The sequence below is a fragment of the Dromaius novaehollandiae genome, chromosome Z (assembly GCF_036370855.1).
Source record: "Dromaius novaehollandiae isolate bDroNov1 chromosome Z, bDroNov1.hap1, whole genome shotgun sequence".
Classification (NCBI taxonomy): Eukaryota; Metazoa; Chordata; class Aves; order Casuariiformes; family Dromaiidae; genus Dromaius; species Dromaius novaehollandiae.
This window is the reverse complement of record NC_088132.1, coordinates 36,804,603-36,830,331: the sequence shown is the minus strand read 5'-3', so window position 1 is coordinate 36,830,331 and position 25,729 is coordinate 36,804,603. Positions and strand designations below refer to the sequence as shown.

General features: G+C 43.1%; 1 protein-coding gene across 6 annotated transcripts in view; it reads right to left on the bottom strand.

Annotated features, from left to right (window-relative positions):
• Nucleotides 1-25,729, bottom strand: part of MARCHF3 (membrane associated ring-CH-type finger 3) — a 79,668-nt gene that overhangs the window by 16,910 nt on the left and 37,029 nt on the right. For 3 of the 6 annotated variants that reach the window (XM_064501946.1, XM_026115401.2, XM_026115399.2), the window contains exons 2-3: nucleotides 5,852-6,101; nucleotides 4,440-4,647 (exon numbers count right to left, since the gene is read on the bottom strand). In XM_064501946.1, the coding sequence (XP_064358016.1) occupies nucleotides 4,440-4,647; nucleotides 5,852-6,045 (402 nt within the window). In that variant the 5' untranslated portion in view covers nucleotides 6,046-6,101. Of the gene's footprint in view, nucleotides 1-4,439; nucleotides 4,648-5,851; nucleotides 6,102-7,897; nucleotides 8,562-12,261; nucleotides 12,647-25,729 lie in introns of those variants that run through there. The other 3 variants (XM_064501945.1, XM_026115403.2, XM_026115402.2) reach the window with 3 other exon arrangements.

The window sequence follows — 25,729 nt, the reverse complement described above, 5'->3', positions numbered from 1 at the left end:
GGCTCTGAAGACGAGCAATTCTTACATATGAGTGTAAAATCACACAAAGCACTCCTGACTAATGGATTTAGGCCAGCAGTGTGGAGATTAGGAAGAATATAAAGAAAACAACTTCTTTTGGCTGACCAACCTCTGGCAAACACCTGTGGAGGAGCAGACATGCAGGAACTTCCCTGGGATGTGCTGCTTTGGCTTGAAGAACAATGTACAGTGCCCCTCCATCCCACGCAGCTGCAGTGAGTGAGTAAGGGAGGCACAGAGGTAGCAAAATCTGTTCTTTTTCTTCCTCCTTTCTTGGACCATCCATATTTCCCAGTGTCTGAGCCACAGAACCAGAGATCGCACCTGCTGCTACACAGGACCAGCGCCACATGAGGTGGATGGTGACGAACAAATCACTTTCCCTGAATACTGAAGATGGAGCCAATCTCCTGCTATAATGTCGGATTCGTAGTTCAGAAACACATTTCTTCTGGCGAAAAGAATTTGGGTCGAAAAAGTAGAAGCGGACCAAGAATGTCTGAAGCTTCCCACATTCAAGGTTGAGAGGATGCATCTGCCTGGCAGACTGTACTACAGCATTTTCTATCACTCTGGCTGAGTTTTGGGCCTAAGACAGTCAGCAGATTGTACATTTCTTGGGATATGTTTCTCCCCCAAACAACAGAAGCATGCCATATGTCACAGATCAAGGGATGTCTCCCTTGACAAGTACACAGCGTGAAACTCAGCTGACCAGAGAAACTTGTCATGGAGGCAAGATACAAAGGATGAAAGGGGAAGTGGAGGTCAAAATGGACTGCTTCCCCTCCAACTCCAGCCAAAAATTCAGGAAAAGTTAGGCTGCTACTCATAACGTAGGTTGATAGGGAAGAAAAAAGGCTTTAACTTAACTGGATATCAGACGAAAGCAAAGCTATGTGATCACCGTATTTTTACATGAGGTATGCAGGAGGCAGGATATAGCTGTAGAGGTATCCCTTCCACGTGAGGTAGAGATCTCCTGTTTGAGTGCATGGGTCCACATCCTTAGAGTGAACATGGGCAATTGCTCAAAAGAAGCAAAGAACCATCTCACAGTGAATTTTTATGGAGCACTTGTTTTCCTTTAGTAATAAACTAATAGCAAACTAACAACATGGAGGGGAAGAAATGGAGTGGTTCTGATCAAATCATTAAGCGCAGCAAGAAATCCTCTGTTGCTTCCATAGTAATGTACACAGGGGAGGAAGGAATATGGCTGAACAAGCAGCCATGCCACTTACTGCTCATTTCGTTTCAAGCCCACTACTGCTGCAGCATCTGGGTGCTAACAGCATGAATGCTTGTCAGATGTGACATTTCTAAATGGAGCAAGTGAAGTATCTGAATTTGTTTCTGTTGAGATTTCCTCCACACTCACAGCTAAGCCCCATAAAAGCAGTGATCTATGCAGTAAAGGGACAGGGAGAAAATGTAATACCATTTTCTTTTTTTCTTCCTTTTTTTTTTTTTTTTTTTTTTTTCTGCTTGGCCCCTTTGAGAAAGTGAATAATATTTCTTTGAACAGACAGAAGCATTAGTTTTTTTCATGATGAAAAATCTCTAGGAGAAAAGAATATGATGACCAATTGCTTAAAGCATTCTTATACTACTTATCACTGACCAACAGATGGGATATTTTCTCTGTATGAAATATGGCCTGCTGAGGAACTATGGGATGAAGCTTCTCTGGCTATGCTCTAAAAATGACTTTATAACGGTCCCTCTTGACCTCCTAAAATGCATAGGTAAACTCACCGTCACCTCCACTGAAAGGATGATTTACCATCTCCATTATCTAGTTCAGAGGAACAATTATTTTACTAAATGAAGAGAACTTTGACTCTGGTATGGCCTCATGTTTTGAGCTGTACCAGCGCATAGTGGGGGGTAATGGTGGCAGAGAGGTGGTTATACTTCCCCAATTTCCTCCCACCCCAGCTGTCAACACGAGATGGAGTCAAAAGCAGGTGCTTGCTCTGGTTTGGCACTAGTGCAGCAGGTTTTTGTGACAGTTGGTCCTACCACATCTCTAGACTGATGTATCTCTCTCCCTTCCCTCGCCCGGTAGGCAACACAGAGAGACAGACAGCACAGTGCTTTTAGGACACAAAGTGAGAGAATCTGGCCCTGTATTTGCTTTGGTTATGCTTTGCGAACTTTCAGATTTGCTGTGCTTATTTGCGTGGGGAGGTCTTCAGATTTAACAGCACTATGTGCATAAATAAGCACAACTTGAAGTACAAACCTAAATTATACTAATAGAAATGAACCTTTCTGCTTAGATTTGTCCTTTTGCTTATGATTCATGTTAGTTACTCTTTGTTCCTGCTTCTCAACTTAAAAGTACAAATTCTCTTCTACATCAAAAACATTCTCCTTGCATAAGATCACAAAGAACTTAAAAAAAAAAAAAAAAAAAAAAAAAAAAAAGTAGCCTTTTATTATGACCTTTCCTGCAACTGCACATAACTGTTGATCGCTGCATTAAAAAAAAAAAAAAAAAAAGTGGCTGTGTTGGCCCATAAGCAAGAAAAGACTAGGTAGTAAAGAGAAAAACATCATTTAACAATGTGTACTATGTTTCAAAATGTTCCTGCACCTGGTTCTCATTTGTCCTCAGTTGAGAAACCAAAGACAGCTTTTGTTATTATTGCTTTTTGTCAAGAAGAAAGCTCACTTCATCAAGGAACGATCAAACGGCCGGACTCCCCCAGCTTGGGCAGGGTAGCCCTCGCTTTCAGCTTCTTCAATTGTCATCAGCGCTGAAAAATGTCACATTCCATTTGTGCAAAGAAAACTTCATGAGCGGCTGTTGTAAGGGAATAGCCTGAAGAGGCTGGACTCTAAAACGAAACTGTTTACTTTGCACTGTCTCAACATCGCTTGTCTTAGAAGGCAAACCGAGTGGTAGCGTCCTTGCACCAAAACCCCACCTACATGCAAATTAAAATTGCTTGATGCAGGCTCAGAGCAGCTGGCCAAAAGAAAATGTTACCTTTACAGGAGATTGCTCAACCATAATGGTTTTGCTGTTTAGTCACTGACGGCCTGAGAACATTCAAAACCACCATTTCCCAAAGCGAGACCAGCTTCGCAGGAGGGCTTGGAGTCGTGCTGGGAGCGCCAACGATCAACTGGCAATCGGAGCAGGGCTGGCCCAGCCTTTCCTTGGTTAGGATTTGACAAGGCTATGGATCTTGCACTAAATACAGCATTATGCATCTCTGTCTGGCTGATTCCAAAGAAGAATAAAGATATCTATAGGTTAGACACAAACATGTGCCCGACTACGTAATCCAGCAATCCAGCAAAAAACGTTTTTGGTAGTCTTCAATAAGGACTCTTCCTCCACTCTCCACATGAGCCTCTTGCCCACTTTCCAGCAGTCATTTTCACCCTGTATCCTCTTATCTGTGAGTAAGAGGAAAACAAGATTTCCCCCTCACCCTTATTTTTGATACTGTGTCTCCTTCAACCAGTTCTACAGTTTACAGTGACAATGACGATGTAAAGGAAGGATATGTTGTATGGACTCCAATCTTAGCATTTAAGTATTTGTGTCGCCAACTGGTACAATAAGATGCTTCTCATTATTTTTATAAAATGTCACTATTTGTAATTCACTTTTGATTCTAAAAGGAACTACAAATTTTACTTTTTTTCTCAAATGAAAGTACAGGAGAGAAAAGATCACCAACAGAAAAGATAATGATCTTGGCTGTCTTTTTTTTTTTTTTTTTTTTTTTTTTCCTCCTGAGGATAAAAAAAAATCTGGAAAGCGTCATGCAGCCACTAAAACATCTACAGTTGGCTATAACTGAATTTAAGTTGATAAGGGAGAAACAATTGTCCAATTCACTGTCTAGTCTGGTACACAGGCAAGAGGAGGCCAAAAGGTCATTCAAGAATTGCTAAAAATGCCAGACACTGAGCAAGAACAATTCCTTCTTGTGGGCTGGACACAGAAGCTAGGTTTCTAGGGCATCTTGGTTTTCCCTCTCTCAAAGAAAGGAAAGAGATAATTCCTGACTATATTAAATAGTCTGAATACTGATGTTTGTCTAGTGTTCCACAGATGAACTATTAATTTGTTCTATCACATCTCTCTACCACCTTCTACCAGGTTGCTTGGTATAGTATGTATTCGCGGCACATTGTTCCCAAAACTTTCACTTATGTTTACAGTGAAGCAAAAACATCAGTTCTGTTCTTCTCACTTGTATTGATTTGCTTCAAAATTAAGGTTTTGTTATTCTTCCTCCTTCCCTGAGCTCCTGCCCTCACCTCCCAGAGCCCAAAATTTGCAGCTTTCTTTTGCTTCAGTGAAGCTGCAAAGGCTTTGTGATCCCTGTATAAAAACAGCCATTATTTGCTCATTAAAGCTAAGCTTTTGAGGACATGCCCCATTTACTGACCTCTACCAAGGGCCTGGGTTTGCGCTCCACTGCAAACCTGAAGTGGCAGAGTTCACAGTAGCTGGTGTTTGAAGACGACAGCCAGTGCTCCAGGCAGCTGCGGTGAATCGTCCCCAGAGTCCCCGTACATTCGCATGGAGAAAGCAGGTCCTCCTGGCTGCTGCCCTCGTGGCAGATCCTGCACATCGGCCTGTCATTGAAGGGGCTGCTGCACGAGGAAAGAGAAGTTGCCGGTCAGTGTATGGGCCTATGATCTGCGGGGCCTCCTTCTCTCTGCCTATGTGCTCTGACTTTGCCCTGGCGCCTCGGTGGATCCCGCTCAAGTGTAACCACAGTGAAGCGCAAGGAAACCATCCCATTCCTACAACCCACCTGCTTTTACAGCCGTCTGAGAACATGGGAGTGGTATGAAGTTGCGCTGTGATGCTCTGCATGCACGTCCGAGCTAGCACATCCAGCCTGGATGTGGACAAAATGCATGGCTTTAAAAAAATTATTAAAAGTAATGGGGAGGAAAAGCTCTTTCAGGCTGCCACATTGCACATGCAGTAGAAGTTAATAACTGCACTCTTCACAGGAGTGCAGTAGATCAAGTTTTCTTTGCTGTTTTGCTAAAATCCAGGGCTTCTTCAAGATCAGGGCCATTCTTCCAGCTTTGCACTGGTGAAACGGAACTGAATTTTGACCAAAATATCCAGTCTGCATATTGCTAAAGCCTCAAAAATCATCCGTCTTGCTTTTATTAGAAACAAACCAACGCAAAGCAGCCTGGTGTTTCAAAGGCTATAGTTCTGGTGTTTATTTCACCATGTGATCGGTCATCATCCATCAACAGGAGGAAGAGTTGCTCTCTGTCACTTGGCCACTGGCACAAGCAGCAGAGCTAGGAATGGACTTTGCCTGCCCAGGGAGCTGGCCTGGGAGTAGAAGTACGGATAAAATGTGCCACGGTGGAAGTATTAGCAACAGCGTGAGGGAGAAAGGGAAGCAGGGAGACACCGTACTGCCCTGCACGTTGTGCCCAGTGGGCGCCGATGCCTTTGGGATGAAACATGCACGAAGCATGGCGGGGATGAGGGCTCACCAGCAGGGAGCGGGTGGCCTGCACCGGTCGCGTGAGCAGGACCCCTCATGTTTCCTCCTACCGACCAGGATAAATTATTGCAGCTCACTCACCTGACCAGGTGCATCCGTAGATAGGTCGCTTTATCCTTCTTCATTTAAGTGTAATCATGAGAACTTAACAGTATACCTACCATGATCATTACGAAGTTGGAATGAGATTTTAATTACTATCTCACAGCAGTGAATCTTAAGCAAAAAGCCATGCACCTTGCCCGTAATCGCCTGTGCGATTTCCAAGTGTAACGTCACCCTGTGAAAGGGCCATCCCCATCCTGGCCCCGTGGTACCTGTGCGTGGCCAGCGTCCGCACCACGGTGGAGAGCAGCTGCCCGTCCTTGGCCGACACTTGCATGACATAGTGCGGGCGCCCGCCGGCCGGGCCGGGCCCAGGCCCACCACTGGCGCTCTTCCCCGCGGGGGCCGCCGAGCCGGGGCCGTCGGGCAGCACCTCGGGCAGGTGGCTGCAGCGGCTCGTCGTCATGGCAATGTGCAGCAATTTCGCCACTAATGGCTCCCGCGCCGACACAGGGTCCCCATCTAGGGAGCGAGAAAAGGCGGGTTACGAGTGAGCGCGGGGCCGCAGCGACGGGGGCTGGCGAACGCCGCTTGGCACAAATTTTTGGGAGGGAAGCAAAAAGCAGTGGCAGTAATAACAAAGGAGCAGGCACGTCGTGGTGTGCAACCTGGTTGTACTGATCAATACGAGACATTAAAAGAAAATAGCCGAGCCCCAAGTCCTCCAGAACCGTCTCAGAAGGGAAGGAGGCTTACGGTGCTGTGTATATCACTGGAAAAGAGCAGCCTCCACAGCGTACGCGCCTTGGAAACGGCGAGGGGGCTCCGCCGTGTTTTCTCTCGGCGGCCTCCTAAAGTCACGAGTGATAAAGGGCAAGCCGGCAGCCTTCCGCCTCTGCGCCTGCGTGCTGCAGGGGAGCGCAGGGTCTTTACCTGGCACGTCTTTAAACTTGAAGCCCGCCTCCCTCTGCGACCTGGTAAAGTTGGGTAGCGAGACAGATGGCAGCCGAAATCCCTCCGTGGAAATACTCCCTTACCACTAAGTGTGCTACGCCAGCGGCCCCCGGCACATAACCCTGCACCAGGCGTCTGCGGGACACAAGCCTCGGTAATAACTTATGCCACAAGGCGAGGTAGAAATCATCGCTTGCCTATGGCTCCCTGATACGCGTTGCTCTTTTTCTCATCACTTCAGGGAAGTATAGTTGATGTTATGTCCTGGACTGTGGTAACTGGAAAGCAAGGATTATGCTGGTAACAAAGCGCCTGGGAACGTAAATTCCCGATACTCCGCGTGATGCTGCTCGCTTGGTGTATCTGTGAGTTAGACGAGGCTGCGTGATTTAAGAGGCACGATGCGGGGCTACACACCTGCACGCTTGCTGCCCGGCTCCGTCACCAAAAACATAGCGGCTGGGCGGATTACTCGGTCCATCAAAGGGGGAAGGGGCTCGCTAGCCTGCCTTGAGGCACCCGGGCACAGGGCTGCCTCCAAGCGCTGTGGTTTGTCACTAGGGCGCTCGCATATCGAAATCAGAGGCGGTCCTGTCTGCGCTGCACCTAACCCTCAGCAACACTCGTCTGCCTCGGACACCGCTCGTATTTGTGTAGTACTACTGTGACAGGAAACAAACGCTGTGTTTAAAAATTAATCATTAATCCATTCTTTAAACAGAGGCTTTTCTCCAGGGCTTTTGGACGAAATCATGTAATTTGATCTCGCTGGCTTTGAGCAAACGGCAGCGCTGACTTTCTGAAGGCTCCTGCACGGGTGTGTGGCTGTAGGACTTGGTAGCACGTGTGGATGCGATGGGGACGTGGGACCACTTGTCCGATGCAAATTTTCGTGTGGGGGCTTACGTTCTTAGAAAGGTGTTTGAAATAGGGAAATGCTTGGGAATGTGCTTTTTTTGTGGGAACGCTTCAGCTGCTTCTGAGACAGTGCGTACCCCAGAGAGCAAGCGGGAGGCTGCTGAGCCAGCCGGGGTGGATATAGTGTTCAGAGAACAGGCAAGGAAGGAAATCAGACCCTGGCCCACATCTACAAGCAAAATGAAGCAAATGGCTGATTTCAAAACCATTAGCACATAAAAGACGCAGACTTTGTAAGAGAGTAAGAGCCACGGACTCTCCAAGGAGAGCACATAGGGACATGAATACCAGCAACGTTTTAGTTTTAAAATCCATGCTGAGACTGTTCAGCAAGAATACTCAGCTGCTGAGTGGCTGCTTCATTAAACTTAAAAAGCCTAGGCAGTACTGTGCTTACAGACCCATGCTACAGAATTATATATTTCCTTTCTGGTTGCTTCACTGACCTCATTAAGTACAACAGCGGGTTTATCGTTGCGTATAAAGTGACCAGCCGAGTCTTTACAAACACATCCATCAGCCACTTGATGAGTTCAAGAGCATGTGCTGAAACACCAGATGATGCAAATAAGTGCAGAACTTTAAAGCACACAGACCTCTTCTCATGTAGCTATATCCCAGCAATGATGTTAATTCAAATTCCCGGGTATGGTACTGCACTGATATCCCAGCTCGGTGCAGCAAGTATGCATTACCCTTTTCTGTCTAACTTTTTTGTTAGAAAGTTGGAAGTTTTAACTTTTTCCTGATTTTTTTCCTGATTTCAGAAGAATCATTTTCACACAAAAGCAGTGTATGTGCTTGCAAGTAACACAACTACAGAATTACATAATGGGTGATATAATACTAAACTTTTTGGTTAATAATGAAGATGAACTGTCCCGAGAAGCACACAGCAAATCTGAAGTCAAAGCTGACCTCAAGGAGTTCCAAATCCATGTATCCACAAAACCTGAAAGACAGTATTCACCTGTATGTATGTACTGTGCTCTGTCTGAATGTTTTTCACCCCAAAGAGGTGGAAATCTGTCGCAAATCTCTTAACAGACAAGCAAAAATGAAGAACAAAAGCAGGAGGTTGCATTTAGATGGTATTTAGGGAGAGATGCAAAACCAAATGGAAGAAACCAGAATACCAAGGGTTATTTCAGCCACCCCTCTCTCAATTTCCTACCATCTGAATTTGGCATGATGGATGTATGCTCAAAGAAATGTAGTAATTAGCTCTTTTTTTTTTTCTTTTCTGTGCTGCTACGCCCACTCACCTTGCACAGCTCTTCTCTATCCAGAATCTATTTTAAGACTACCTTACTACTGCAGTATTTAACCCAGATCTTTTCCCTGTTCTAGCCTTTCTACCTTGCCTTTGGTACCAGTCTCTCTCTCCCTCTTCTCACTTTCAGAATGTGAGATCTTCTGATGGGAGCTGGCAAAGTATAACTGCCTTTTAGAGTGACCCTCCAATTTCCAACCAGCACTGATAAGAGTTTCATGTGCTTGGTATATGCAACTGCAATATTTCTTCTCTTCACCTTTTTGTGCAATGACCTAAATTAGCTGTACAAGAATCCTGTTTTCAGGGCTGTTTAATGATCACAAACTGAAAAATTCTCAGGTAAGAAATTATTTTTCAGTGTGTTAAGGTATTAAGTAAAACAAGAGTTATCTCATGTATTTTTTTTGTACCATAAGCATGAAATTTAAAAAGAAAAGAAAAGCCTTCAATTTAGTTGTCACATTCCTGGAGACATTCTGCATCTTCAGAAATTTCAAATTTCTGGCTTGAAAGAAGTCAGTGCCAGTTTTCCTTATGGAAGGACAAAATGGAACAGCAGCTACTTGCCAGTGATTCAAGCCTCCTAGTTATAACTTACTCCATGCACTTCACTCCCTGGCTTATAGGCTAAATACTCCTCAGAGAGCACTGCAAGTCTCGAATATGTTCTTGAGCATTACTTTTGCATTCAGTGCTCTGGTTCACCTAACAGATGTGAAAAGCACAAGTTTTGTAATAACAAATATGCTCCCATGGTTAATTAGCACAGTTAAGAGATGCAGATGATCACAGTAGTTTGCACTTACTTATGTTATTTCTGCCAAAAAACTGCAGGAACTATGTGCACAGTTAATAAATCAAACCTCATTGTCACTGTGAAGCAAGAAACTACAGAAGGGACCTGGGGCGCAGTGTACTTAAGTAAATTGTCCGAGGGCATATTGGGGCTAGGCAGAAGACTCAAGTGCAAGCTGTATCCTTCTGCCCCTAATAATTTACAAAATGCTATTCCAGCAAATGTTAGTGATAACTTATGCTCTCTTTTTTTCATCTGCTCTGCTGGCTACCACCTCCAGTGTTTAAAATATAAGGTCAACATCATCTTATTATCTTGCTCCTGCCTGCGCTCTCAATCTCTCTCTCTCTCTCTCTCTTTTTTTTTAATTGTTCCAAAATCCAGACTGCTTTCTAGGGCTTTGGGGGATAACAAAAGAAACCTGGAAATGTTTTTCTTCTTGACATTGTATCAATAAATGCAAATATTTTGGAGAAGTGGCTCTTAGCCCCACAAGCAGATGCTACCAAATGCTTGCAATCTTCATTTCATAGACAAACTACTTCTGGACTTAGTCAGCTCCTGATTATTGCTAACAATACTCCCCCACTGAGCTCAGCAGCCATTTCTTTATATGCTATGAAGTATTTATTTTTTTTCTAAGAGATTTATAGCTTCTGTATCAAGACAAACCATAAGTCCCTGCAAATGCCAGTGAGCAAGGCATGGTTATTCTTATTGAATTAGACTCAAATGTAAGGAGATGTCAGAAACTAGCATTGCTAGGCTGGAAAGGAATTTCAGGAAGAACTCATCTGCAGGTACAATAAGCACCTACAACTGCAATCCTTGTTACACTTTTGCCTATTGTGCATGAACTGACCTCATTTCTGAAAATCCATAAAGCGTTATCGTGCTGATGAGTTTAATTACCATAGTGGATTTTTTTTTTAACCAGTGGAGATGTCTTCTGAGGTTTTGCTGGAACCCTGAGTGGTTTTGATTCGCATGAGACAAAAAGATCTTACACTTCAAGCAGTGGGATACCAAAGTTACACAAATATTGACACAGCTCTTGTGTGAATTGCCTGCTTGTCCTTTTTTTCAGCACCTTTATTAAAAATAGCACATAATGCATCTGTCATAGCCATACAGTTTCAAACTTGGCAAGCCATTCACCTTTCTTATTCCATACTCCCATGAGTCGCCCTATTAGTTTCAATAAATGCAACTCAAGCATGCATCAACCAGCTTCAAGGCTTAAAAGCATGAACAAAAAACACTATGTTGTTATATGGGGAAAGTCCTCCTAGAAGTATGGCAGCCATTATTAAAAAATAGTCTTTGAAAATTTATTTTTGTTTCCTGTTCATGTATTTTTACACAGCAGAAGAATATTTCCTTCTCCATTCTATCCACAGCCAAGTGTTCAATATAAAATTACAACCTGCTATCAAGCAGAAATGGCAGACTAGCTGTGCTAAAGGCTAAAAGTGAAACCAAGTTTCATACTGATTCTGTGTGACTTGACAGGGCACATGTCCTGCAGAGGCCCATGACAGTCCCTTAGTTTGCTTGACAGATCCTGCAGGTACAAACCAATACATTTTACACAGATGACTCTGTAAAAAATGGGCACTCAAAGAGCAGTGATTTGTGTTCATGGTCTTCTACCATTATAAAAATCACAGATGTGTATTTCAGGACAGTTTAATAGATTTGGAGCACAGATACAATTCTGCATCAGGGAATAAGAGTATTTAAGCATGTTGGTGTAAAGCTGAAAGTCTAATTGAGATGTGGCTAGACAGGGGGCTAGGTCTTTAACGACTCAGTACCTTTTGTGTCTAGTTTACAGCCTCCCCAGGGGCTGGCTAGCTGTGGGCAGTGACCGCAACAGGAAAATGCGAGCCATTTTCTGGAAGCCAAAGGAGTTAATCACATCTTTGGGTGACTGACAAGGGAGTCAACCACATTTTGTTACGTGTGGTGATGGGGACAGCCATAGTTTCATGCATCTAATTGGAAAGTGTCACACTGCAATCTGGGAGAAAGGCCCAGTTCTTGGTGAAGGGCCTTCTGCCTTTATTTCTTCTATCAATTCTAGTTAATTACTTAGCTTGATTACTTAATCCTAGTTAATTACTTAGAATGCAAATTGTATTCTAATGCAAATTATTGAATTTGATAGTCCTCTGATACAGTTATTACATGCTGTGTGAAAAAGTTTTGCTTCACTAGCTTTTAAGCTTATCAACAAAGTTCTACATTTTGCTTTGTTTTTGAAATGCAGAATAAGAATTCATCTTTCCCTCATTCAGTTTTAGACATTATTGTGTCATCCAGCTTCTTAAGATAGAGTACCAACTTTTTCGTTTCTAACTGAAGAAATGTCCCTCTTTGAGTTATTCTGATTTTGCATGATCCTTTAGAGAGATAAACCAGTACTGCACAAAAGACCTCTGCTTTAATGAAGCTACTGGTTTAGCTGCTGTAGGACAGAAGTCAGCAGAGCTTGGCAACCTCCCTGAAGAGCTAAATACCCATATGGTTATGCCAGTTGTGACTGAGCTGCATCCCACTACAGCTATGTCAGTATGGTCCAGGGACTCAAACAGGCTTTGTAGTGACAGGATGACGTGCTCTATGGTCCCAGACCTATTTTTGTTTGTCCCTCAGATTCGCCTTCCCATTGAGAGCACAAAAGAAGAACCAGCATTCCCAACTACAGTGCACTGTGAAACTTCCTAATTTTTTACCTGTTAAGAAATGATCCTGGAGTACTGTAAAGGTGGCATGGTCACAGAGGTTCTGAAACAGCATGAGAAAACGAATTTTTAATTCTGAGGATCTGTAATTCTCATGTTTGTAACTTCAACATTCTTCCTAAGGAGTTTTCTGTATGTCATTTCCAAGGCGCTGATAGCTGGAATTGCTGTTTGAAGTGTATCTGGGCTCTTCCCTCCAAGCTGCACTATACAGAACCGCATGGATGCCCTGCTGATCCCAGCCCTGGTGAGGATTACTTTGTGAAGAAACTAATGGAGTAATGGGCAGTCACAGCTGTTGCCCTAGATGCAGTGAGCCGATGTGGGGGATAGATCCATACTCCTTTCAGCAGGTCCCTGAGAAATCAGCCGACAGCAGTTGGCGAGGAAGGCTCAGGAGCCCCGTGCCACCAGGATGCCTGACGGGCACACAGGGCCTGGGCTCCCCACTTGCCTCTGCCTGCCCTCTTCGGCCTGTGTTTGGCCTTGCCTTGCCTCTTCTGTGCCCGTCCCCTCCAGATCCCAGCTCATCGCCCACTCTTTTTCCTTCTCGACTCTGATCCCTCTTGTTGCATGATCTTATTCCTGGGTGCACCAGGCTTGCTCTTTTAAGTAACTATGCCTACAAAGGCAACTAAGACCAGGACTTATAACGGGAAATGCTCTCCTACAGCCTCAGTACACGTAAGTGTCAGTACAATCGGTATGCTGAGCTCTGCAAAAGCACAAAAAATTTCACCAGAAACATTTGAACCCCACAGGGAGAAGTGAAGCTCACGTAAGTGTCTTCAGACCGTCAGAGTTAAAAATGAACTTCTACATCTTGAGGAGATGAAAAAACTCCTACGTCTGATAGTCACATGTTGACTAGTGTAGAGGAGGCTATATAGGACACTATCTAAACTGTTAATTGTAGAGGTGCAAAACACTAGAATTAAGATATCGCTGAGAAAGGCAGAGGGGAACTAACAGCAGGGCACAGTGTTTCTGGAACACTACAACACCAACAGGATATTCAAGAGAATATTTGTTAAAAATCCATAAAAGCTATTAAATAGCATTCGTTTTTTTAACAAAAAAAAAAAAAAAAAAAAAAGGAAAAACCTCCAAGGAGCTATGAAAGACAACTGAGGATGTTGCAAGAGAAAAATGCAATACTTGTTTACCAGTTGAGGAAAGGGGTAAACTTTACGCTCCTTGCAAGATTTCACTGTAAACCATGTCAATGTATAGTGCAATACTGAACTTCATTGATTATGAGCAATTTCAGGTTGGCTGTTTCAGTCGACGCTTTACTAATTCTTCATACTGTAGATCAACATTTTCCGCTCAGTGGGTCTGACTGTAGAGAGCTCCAGGGCCTCTTAAAAACTACCATGCAGTAGGCTGCATTTAAAGTGTAATTTTATAAACGTGCACATCAAAGAACTGAGTGCTAGTCTGAGGCAGCAGCACAAAGTAGTCTGGCATGACTAGTCCTTAACAGTCTTGCCCTGCATTTAAAAAAATCACTGCCCACCCATAAATTAATGATTTCTTTTTCGTATGCCCTGAACCTTGAACCACTTTTCACAAGAAGAATGGACTACCTTTTTTGGCACTGTGGACCTTAATAATTTGCTTTACATGTTTATATAGCTGCTAATTTAAGTCTTCTGCTAAGATTTTTTTTTTTTCACTAGTTGTCAAAAATGGAAGATTTCACCAGTGGACAAGATCTCATAAAATTTGACAGCTGAAGCATTTAAGAAAACATGATAATGTATGCTGCAAATACTTAGTTTGGTGACATTTTAGTCTTGCATTAATAATAAGAAAGTAGATGCAAATACAGTGATGATGCCCTCTTAAAAGCATAAAGACGTAATTTTTCTGTTCTAATATTAGTCTTTTCTAATGGAAATGTCTTTCCTAAGATGTGCCTATTTCATTTTTCCTAGAATATGTTTTGGATTACTGGAAAACCAGGAGGAAGTTGTGATTCAGCATAACTGCTGGGTGCCCCGAGCGGGTTTCCCCACCCTGGCGATGCATCGCCTGAGCCGGCCCAGCTGCTCCCAGGCTCTCTGGGGCGGCACAGCTTGACGGCAACACAACTGGCGTTTCTACAACCGCCCTCCTTTGCCTGAATGGGCTTTCTGGTGCCAGCAGAAGCTGGTAGCACAGAGGCATGAGTAAAACACCACGTGCCTAAGAGCATTCTTACTAAGCGTAATCCAAGAAAATAAGCTAGAGTTTCAGTATGTGCTGCCAATTTTGCATTTGTAAATTCCTGGCAAGAGTGTGCTCTTGCGAGCCAGCCTCCCAAAAGATCCACTTAATTCATACTTGCCTGTCGTGGGCACCAGATGCAGCAGCAAGCTCTGCTGAAGTCCGTCTCTCTGTTTGCCCACCAGCCCCCCTGTAACACCATCCCAGTTACCCCAGTCTGCACGCCCACGTGTTGGGGGCTCAAGTCAAGCTGCCGCGTGCTAACGTGGCTCCTTTGGGCTATGATTTTCCAGAGCGCTCAGCTCCCTGGTGTGGGAGCAGTATCAGCTGGTCTATGCTTTCTGCCGGATTGATTAGGGAAGGAGGATGGGAGTGTGAATGGTGAAGCTGACTCTGGACGGGGGTTGTAAAGAATTGCTGTTCTAAAATAAGCATCCTCAGCAAGGAAGGATGTCGTCGTTTAGCTGGCAGTCTCGAATGGAGGAGTCGGAATGATTAAATATTTCTCAGTTTCTTTCTCCTTTATGTTGCTTGCCACTGTAACAGTCTTCTTACTAGGCTTCCTTACCTGGCGAAGCTAAGCATATTTGGAAGGGGAGGCTGAGGCTTGCCTGCACCTATTGCTGGGTGACTGCACTCAGGCTGTATCCTGCGGATGGAGGAAAGCACTCATCCTTACACTTCCCAAACTTCCTTTTTTCACCCCCGTGTCCTTTTCTTACTCCCCCTCCCTTCTTTTCCACCCCCTGCCCACAAACTTCTGCTTATTCTGGCCCCGCAAAATGGCACATTTAGAAGGAGGATGAGGCAGAGCTTGCCCTGGGCTGGCTCCTTCCTCTTCTGGCAGCCCCACAGGTCGCCGTATCAGCCCCGGCAGCAGCAGCCACAACTGTATTAGCTACTGCTCCGACAGACACCGTAAGCAACTATCATTAAAAGACTAACTTTAAGTTTGCAAAACGATGGTATGTCCAGAAGGGCTGGGGTAGCTCTCCTTTAATTCCTTTTGATTAGGTTTGTACAAACTGGAAAGTTTCCCTTCCCACAGAAACTACGTAGCTTAATAAGTAAATGTAAGTTTGACTAAAAATGCATCTCAGGGGAAGCCTCCCGCCACAGCCTGTGGGGCCACCAGTGCTCGGAATCGCTATTTCCAAGTGACTTGTTTAGAGATTGTGTTAGTCCAGGCCATAGTTTGAACAGCAAGCGTTTTCAACCTTAGCACTGAAATTCAGCGACAGAATCAATATCTAGTGATATGCTGAAAGCTCACAAGTTTAGAGGCCTGGAAGCTTGTTTTTCCACTAAAAAATAAGCAGTAGAGTCTCCTTCATTTTCCGAAATTAGGTCACTTTCTGCAGATGCAAAAAGCAGATTTTGTAACCAAATGCCAGACATGCGTGTTTACTTCTTGGCCTAAAACCTGTAAGCAGCAGCTTGCACCATTTCAACAAGAGGCGAAGGACAAGGCTTTCCATGTCACTCCTGTAACGTAAGGATTGACCTCTGAAAATCAGAGGGTGAGTACTTTGTTCTGAGGACAGCGATCTTTTTTGCACAATATGTGTATTATGGATATTGCACTTCCTTTAAGACGGGAGCTGCAGAAGTTTCAATAATTCATTTTCTCTGCAAGTAGCTAGGATTTCATCAGAAAATCTACCTTTTGCAACTCCCAGTAATAGCAGTTTTAGTGGGATAAGTCGGAGTTCACTCAAGGCCTCCACAACCCTGTCTCAGGAGGCAGGTAGAAAAATGGGCAGGATTACAGGGAGGCAAAAAAGAGTTCTCCCAGTCACCCTTGGTAATAGCAGGGTAGTAGCAAAACACACCTCCTCTGGGCTCTGTTTGGACTCTCTTCTATTTGCATCCTTCACTTTTCGTGCTGATCTTGTCAGAAAAAGCGTAACGCAGCCACGTGGGGTGCTCTGTCCGTGTGGCACGTTTCCCTAGGCTCTCTGGGACCGACCTCACATTAACTTTCATGTTTTCAGGCTAAACGGAAAGACGACACCTGCGCTCTGTGGCACAGCTAGCAACCCAAAGAAACGCATCGAAACTATGCTTATCACACCCTGATGATTTGTAGCTAACTATTTTTCAGCCTTGCAGCAGGATGGTGTGAGGACCTATGCCTCTTGGTTAAATAGAAAGTCGTAAAGAGAACGAGTCAAGTCAGATCTGTTCCAGGTGTTGTTGAACTTGATGGAAAAGTTACTGTTGACTTCCCTGAGCTTTACATTGGACTCTGAGTTACTGTTCATCAGCTGCAGGATGAAGCTCCAGGGAGAGTGGTCAAAGTGAAACCTTCATGTGCAGCCAAGGCCAGGTTTTCCCCAGGGAACTTTCAAAAATAGTCCTCACTGTTTCCACCGCAAGGCTGAAAGGCGGGTTGCTAACACTGTGAATTACAGCCCTGTCCCACGTACTAAATTCCTAACCGCGCTTCATTTTCTACTCAGGCAGGTAAACGTAGCTGAATTCAACCGATTCTTCCAGACCAGGTAAGGTCACGCTAAAAATGACTTGCTCAAACCGCAGTGTTGTAAATATTGCTTCACCTCCTGCATTGGGCACAGCAGTGAATTCCTGCTTGTGCGAAGCTGGTGGAAATGGAAATCTTTGAAAAACTGGAGCGGGCTGAAAACCTGTGGTTTTACATGGCTCAGTGGCGCACAGTGGTCTAACCAGCATAAATCTTGAACAAGATACGACTGAACAACCGCTCTATACAACCGTTTGCAAGGTAGAGGACACAGGCACCACTGATTAGCAATGGAGACAAGTTTTTGAGAAACTTTGGGGCAAACAGAGCCAGAGATAAAAAGGAAAATGGTTTTGATTAATAAAGATGGAATACTTAGAGAAATATGATTACAGAATTTCTACAGGTAGTTTCATTAAAATATGAATTCTTTTGGTCATTGCTGCTAACTCAATTACTTGCACATTTTTAGTATATTTGATTTGTCAAGCACCAGCTCTTGCAACTGTGTGATTATGTTCAGATATGATCTCATTAAAAAAAAAAATTTCTAGTTCTGATCATTAAAGGAAAAACAGTTGAACATACAAAAAACTAAAATAAAATTAAAACCATGTCCAAATTAAAAATCTAGCAAATTAAAAACATTTCTCTTTTTTAATAGCTTTATATTTTAATGCTAGATTTTAGCAACATTAACTATGTCAGTTTTACACTTGCTAACAAAAACTTTATTAGATGCTTGATGAATATGACTTCTTTTTAAGACTTTAAGTTTTGAAATAACAAAAGAAAGATTACTTTTATCTTACCCTGAATACCTCTGTTTTGATGCACTGTAATTTAACCTGAAATCATCCAGATATTTTTATATTCATTCCTCTGTTTCTTTCCTAGTCTTCATCTGCATAAATATTTAATATTAACATTTATTTCCTGTACTGAGCACCTCTCTCCCTCCAGTCCTGTGAACCTCAACCATGTTATCCTGTTCCGGCTTTCAGTAGTACTCTATGCAAGATATCTGCACTAGTAAAACAAACCATCATCTGGGACTCCGTATTGAATCTTATGTGCATTAAATATGAGGGAAACTTAAGTGGAAGGAAGGGACCACTTCCACCTCTTCTGCCCCATAGATTGTGTTTGTCACTATTACGACATGTCTGCAAACTCCTTGGGGTAGATTCAAGTCTTCTAATGTTTTATTCAGGGGTGAGTCAGCTACTGACACTTTGTAAATACAGGAAACTTAGCTTGTATGGGCTACTTTGCAAAACATGCTCCAAACAAATATATTTATATGTAAAACATATGCTTTCTCTTATTCTCAGGCTGTGTGATCACCCCATGTTTTTCTGAAGGTGCCATCTAACAAGCCCTTCTCTTTCACTAAAGAGAATTTAGTTTGTATTATTTTATCTTGTCATGTTTTAGTTGGCAGTGGCCACCTTCTGATGTTTACTGACGAGGGAATTAGTCTTCCAAAAATATTATTAAGAAAAAAAAATTCTTTAAAGAAAAATGACTTAAAAATTCAGCTCTTTTCCTTTTCCCTTTCCTCTTTTACCCTCCAGACAAAAGCAGCTAAAAATACTCCCACTGCATTTTCCTCCACACAGGAAGATGCTCTAATATGAGAACAAAAAGAGTTTATTTTTCTCAGCAAGAGCAAAATGCAGACTCACTGGTCTTCGAGAATGTTTACATAAAAATTTTCCTCTGAGCTTGAATTCTGGGGTCTTTCACCAAACCATGTGGCTTGCACTCTAAAAATCACTCCAGATGCTAAGAGTCAATAGGCATACTGCAAGTTAATTTTAAAAAGTGATCATTCCCTATACTGACTAGTGCTGTACAGTACACGTATATGTGTTTTATTGTGTAACACTATACGGTGAGGTGACTGGAGAGTCCTGTTCCCCTTCCTGCAACAAGCACACCAAGAATGCTTGTAGTCCTTGTCAAATAAACTTGACTGGTCAAATAAATCAGACCTGACATTCAGACCTGGGGATGAAAAATAATTGCTGTAAACAAAGCAAATAAAATCCAATTCCTACTCAATAATTTTCAAGCAAGTTACTAAAACGCTGCACTAGGGCATGAAAACCACAAGACAGAACTTAACTGAAATTGCACAGATCAAATTAAACTGGACAATTTTATTCTCCTTATCCAAAGCCAAGAGAAATACCAAAATGCAAAAATAATAACAAGAATTAGAAGCAAATTAGACATTAGTCTTAATATTATGAGAAATAAAGGCAGTGGAAATTTGGAGCATATGCTGCTCTCAGTTGAGATTTTAATCTCCCAGTGTTATTTTGACTTCTGCATTGAAATCGGTCCTCAGGTACAGACTGTATTGTGTGCCTATGAGGCCTTGTGCATCTGCCTTGGTACAGCACTGTGATAGTGAAAGAGCTTGATGGTGCCATCTCAGCTTCTGCCAGTCCCACTTGAACTTCTCAGGAGTCTAGTCAACTGCTGTCTAAGCTTTACCATTGCTATCTGTTTTTTTAGAGACTAGATTAAGACTTTTACAGTATAGTTTCCTCATTTATACCACTGCATAGCTCTCTTTCCATTCATGAAATTCCTGGCTAGCCACTTGTAGTCACATTCTGGCTCCTCATCACCTCATAAGGTAACATCAACTGTGGTCTTCACCTAAAGTCCACACCAATGTGGTCTCACTAGTCTAGAAAATGACGTCCACCAGTGGCAAGTACCAAATCCTTGAGAAAAATATCATATTCACTTGGGTCAGGGACAATTTTAAAGAACAAAATACGGGAAGTTTAGTTGCCCATTCTGAATGGCTTTGAAACAACCCTTTCAACTCCTCTTATTTCACAGGAATATGCGCTGATTTACGATCATGAAACATTTGCTTATGTCCCTTTGGTCCGAATGAGTTTATGAAATCCGCAAATAACCGTATCCACAGGGGCAACATTCACCAACTCACAGCAAATACCCAGTCACATTAATCGGGCATTTCTTCATCTTTCTCAGTAACCAAAGTATACTGAATATGAACTCTTTTAAAGTGTATTTATCATTTAAGCAATAACTTTCCCCTTCTCTAAGATGAAGTACTCCTGTCAAGCCTAATGTGTGTAGGGACAGAGATGAGTATTTCAGAGAAGTGGGCCATTACCTCGCCAACGCGCTCTAGTCTGGAGCTCATCCTACATGTGCGGGTATGATGAAGGGACTCTGGCCAAATTGCTTAAAAAGGCCAAGACCCATTAGGTCCTGGGATGCGATCTTTATGAAATTCCTTCAGCTACCCTTTTAAAGCAGTATCTTATTATAGATTCACTTATATCTCATCAAAATATGTGTGCATGCACCATTTTGCATATCATAAAGCATCACTAATGGCACAGAGAGCATCCAAGAGCATGGAAACGCTACAATTTGGCAGAGCACGTTGGCTCTGTTGCAGGCCAACCTACGCGAAGAAAAGATAATCTGCTGCCAAAGGGCAAAACAACTAAGGAGCTCAAAGTTTAGGCCCAGAGGCTGCAAAATTCTGGGGTTTCTGGAGATGCTGGGAAGAGTGAGGAATAAAAGCTAAGGTAAAATCATTTCTGCCTTCAGCAGAAATGTCAACCTACTTCACCCCCTCCCCCCCCCACAGCATTATCTATTCTCAGAAAACAAGTAATTAAATTTTCTCCTGTGTGGTTCCCAAGCAGGACAAGACTCCTTTTGCTGCTTACTGCTGAGGTAGGTAAGAAGGAATACTCTGCCCCACGTTGTGGATCTAGGACTTCCATAAGCTGGTTTATGGATTTATATAAGCTGGTTTGTGGATTACATTTTCTCTTCCACAAAGCAGGCTTGTGTGGATCTATGTCCCTTCTACGTCCCCGAGGACCCCGCCCTAGGATTCCCTCAGTCCTACCCACGTTAAGACCATGGAAATTTCTAAACGATATTCAGTGACTGTCTTCTGTTGTCACTCCCATGGCCCAGTGACTACACGTAACTGTCAAGTCAAGTACAGTTAGAGACATTACCAACAAAACCTGGTGATGGAAACGTAAAATGTCCTGAACTATGGTTCTAGCTGCAGGTTCTGATATACTCCCCTTGTGTCTCTTAATCAAGACCCACTTACAAAGTTACACTGCCTATGAAATGTGAAGTTTGAGGATTTGGCTCCATAGAGGTTGTATGAAACTGGATGGCACTTAGAGTAACAAGCATACAACACTTTCCATGAAGAGCATTTTCCTTGGTTCAATTAATGCTCAGGTTTAAGCTTTTAAAGCACATGCAACAAGAACTCCAACATGGCTAGCTGACAAACAGGGTCAAACAACCAGTTTCCAATTCTACCTGCTTCTTCACTACATGATGGGCATAAAGCTCTGCTCTGAGCCAGAGAGGGAGAAGGTGATGCTTCTCGTCCCAGGGGTCTGTGCAGAGATCGCTGAAACTTGAGGAGCAAGTTGATTACACAGATGATTCAGCTGGTTCTGGCTTTCCAGAAGAAAAACAAGCAAGCTATTTTTTAGCATTGCACTTCATCACCAGTTTAATGGCATCCTGAGGTTTATCAGCCTGTCAGGTCAGGAAGAAAGTACACCTTGTTATGGGGAACCACGGAAACAAGCTTCTTCATTAGGTACTGTCTCCTACTTTTCCTTACTGCCAGAAGGATCATTTTTCACCTTGCAAGTTTGATAACTACTGGTCAATCATCTTCTGTTTTAGATTCGGCCATCTCCACTGTTTTTACCTCTCCTGTTTTTGGCTACTGTATTTTTGAAGTGGTTGCTTCTTTCTCTTGACATGTTTTCCATACATATTTTACAGCAACATCGATACTGAGGTAGGGAAACTAATCACTGTATATAAATACCTCTCAGTAGTTTGTGAATCCTTGTCTCTTCTCTTTGTGACTGCTGCATTGCCAGTGGCTAACTACATTTCCCATCCCATCTGGGCATTGTTCTCAGTCATACTTGTTCTTAAATTTGTTCAATTTTCCATCGAAAGCATCCCTGCTGTTTTTGTTAGGAAGCTTACATCCTCCAACAACTCTTCTTCCTTCCTACCTCCTAGTTTATCTCTTTCCACAGCTGTGGATGCAGAATGAATTCCTGATATCATGACATTCTATAAAATACATCTTAATGATCTGGCATACTTGTTGACATTAGTTGTCTATCTAATATCCTCCAGGCATACAATTTATTTGTAATCCCAGTGAAAAACATTGATTCAGAACCAGGACAAAAATTAGTTAAAAATAGGCTGACGTATTGTTCAACCCCCTTCTCAGTGCAGCTCTTCTCCAAAGCTGAACAGTCCAATCCTTATATTAATTAAAACATATATGTGCATCCAATGTTTGGGAGATTGTCCTTTCTGACAGCCATTTCTTGCTTTGTGCACATTGCATTCTTGGTTACTGCTGTGGCTGGACTAATTGTGGCTAGGTATTTGTGACCAGGTGTTCCCAGAAATTAAATTGAGATTATCCATTTCATTTCATATAGCCACCAGCTTGTAACTGCCAAGCAGAGCTGAACATGCAGAACTGAGGTGAAAAGTTCCCTATCTCAGCCCCCAAATCCTGAACAACCCAGGCCCCCACCAGAGCTTGGTGCATTGTGTAAAGGAAATTGGTAGGAGTTCAGCACTCAAAGAAAGCAAGTAAAGCGCAACAGGCCAAGGCAGGAGGAGGTGAGGGAATCCAGACAGTAGCCAGACCTGTTAATTTTTTTTCCTGTAACGATAAGGCATTAACTGAATCACTGCCATTTGGGGAGCGAAATAGATGTACCTGCTTATGTTCTTGAGCACGTTGTGCTCCTAACCAACTGTGAACAAACAAATGGTGATGGTCTGTCAACCGCTACTCATGTGTGAGATCTTTTGGTTTGGATGAAGATGTCCTTGTATAGTCTGCCTTTAAAACACAGTCATATACAACACATCAATTCCTGTGACAAAACTTGAGCCATAGTCATTCAAGTTTGTAATTTTTCATTATTTCACTTCGATTTACTTGAGCAAAGCATACAAATCAAACTACCTGGATCAAACCCTATCTGAAACCTGTAAAAATGAGAGACAGCAAGAGCAAGAGAGAGGTGAGGGAAGAGGGAAAAAGCATGTGTGCGTATAAGATCTCTTGGAGGACTGTAAAAGTTTCCTCTTACTTTCTAAAACCTTACTGGTATCAGACTATGATTACAATAGTAATGACGAATGAAATACCTCCATTTCTTCTCCCTGCCACACTTTCTGTGGCTTTTGTAAAATGCTGCCTGTTCATCTGGGCAGCACTTGAATGTCAGGCAGTCAAAGAGCAGTTATGAATTAACTCTAAACTGTCGGTCACAGTTGAAAGCCCACACTAGCTTTGCAGCCAACAATTACTTCCAGCGCAAGATGTGTCCTTAAAAGTAGGATTACCGTGCCTCTGGAAGATGGCCCTGTGGTCACAGCGAGTGACCCTCCCTGTGCAATGAAGCCAGCTTACAGCTACAAAGTCAGCTTTAAGAGCTTTATTATGGAGGAGTTCCTCCTGAGCTATTGAAAATACTTTGATCTTTCAGGCTTTAGCGCAGCCTAAATTTAAAATAAGCTTCTATATGGGAAACTATCCCTTTATGTTGCAACTGAGCTGCATGGACTGAGAGGTCACAGGCACCGGTGGGGGAAAGTCGGAATGGGAAGATTTGCAACTGCATTCATCTTCCTCTCTGCCTTGGCAGAGATGCAGGCAATGAGCCAGAGAAGCTACAGTTTCTGCAGTCATGAAAAAGTGGCTAACCATTTTGCTGGAAGGGGAAAACGTAGAGAGAGGATTCAATTTCCAACTTCGTAAGATTAAGATCTGATCATCTTTGGGAGCTGGTCTTAGAAGACAAAACCTATTCTTTCTCTTATTAATAAATACCCTCATTCACAGCAAGTAATTCTCCTCCCCTGGCAGCTCCAAACTCCCTCAGATGTGATTTAAGCCCTAATATTAGAAACCGTTACTACTTGCGCATCCCTCAGAAAGGCGATATCACAAACAGCATGCTAGGCGATGGCCACAAGTCTGTCCCAAAGCAGAGCTCTCTGACTCTGCCAGCCTCCTTAGTGCAGGGCAGCAGCCTGTGCACAGGTCTGGAGTCACATCCCTGCCAGCATGGCTCCTACCGATATCCAGGGAGATCCAGGGAGATATTCCCTCTGGAAGCTCCAGGGCCCAACTGCCCAATCTCACCTTGGCCAAGGTGAGTTGCGGCTGCCCACTGGATTTTTCTTATTTCCACTGCCCAGCTGAGCGCCTTGCGCAGGACTACCTTGCCCAGCAAGGATGGGCACTAGCAGCTTCGTCAGCCCCTGCCAGGCCCTTGTGCTGCTCAACTTGAGAAGAGGCAGTCTGAGAATTTCTGTAATAGTTCATAAGGTCTCCCATGGAGTGTCCACAGGGGTTATTTTATTCTGTTCCACAGAGATTTGAGCTCAAAGTGAATCAAACATAAAAGAGTAATTTAATGGTCCAAACAGCCCAAAGGACAAGGCTGTAATGCTGTCCTTGTGTGAAGATAATATGATGACTTTGTCAATACTGAGAAGCTTAAACACACCCTGTATCTTTACTAATTCTGGCTACAAACGTGAACTGCTACAGCTTTTTATTTCCAAATATTTTATAGATAAATGCATTTGATCCTTTTCATGAACAGCCTAAAGCGGATAAGCAAACAACTAACACTGACCTTGTGTCACAGTTATGATTTCTTTTTTTTAAACCCTTCAGAAAACCAATTATCTCAAACCTAAGCTACTTAGGACAAGACTAATCTTCCAGTCTTCAGCCCACTGGGGCTTGTAAAGCATCTGGCCATGGGGGAAACAAGACTGCCCTTGACTATTCTAACGTGGCAACTGCAGAACAAGCTGTTTCTGTTTTTTTCACGCCACCCTTGGCAAAAATCAACTGCTAAAGTCCACCAACAAAATCTCCATCAGTCAACTGGAGCTACTCCTGCTCCAGGAGGTTACACTGCAGTTTGCATTTTCGAAGAATTGTACAATTATCAATAAATGATGGATCAGATCCTTGACTTATGTGATCAGTATTATTCAACTTCAGCTGAGGGCCATTTTCTCTGCCTAAGAAAAAAGGAAAAAAGCTTCAAAAAGGCCTCAAAATGAAGCTGAGGCAATGCGACCTTCTCCAGGGGCTCACACACTAATAGGAAGAGCCAGATACATTACAAAAAGAAAAAAAAAACCCACCAGATTACTGCAGTCGTGTCCTTACCTCACGCCGTTGTCTTTCCTGAGCCAAGGCACTGGCCAACCAGATTTGGAATGGGCATACCAGAGCTCAGTTTTGTGGCCTAAGAAAAGGAAGGTCTCTTACATTTCAACTGAAATTCAAACATCTTGGATTATTTCTTCTTCCTTCACTTCACTGATGGCAGTTTAATGGAAGAAGTGCAGCATGTTTGCCTCATCATCAGCAAGGAAAACCAAACTACAGGTAGGCATCACACACTGACCGTCCTAGAGCGACAGTCACCGTGTTGGAGTGTACAATTTTAAAGCATTTGTCAGGTGCGAAATCTCTGAATCACACATCGATCTGTATGAATCCTACTGCAAGGCACTGGTTGGATGTCCACAGAAAATTCACAAGGAAGGCTATACAGCTGCATCTACCACTGCTGATGTACCATGGTCTTGACTGTCCTCAGACCTTATCTCCAGCAGCTGCTCTCCCTAGAAGTC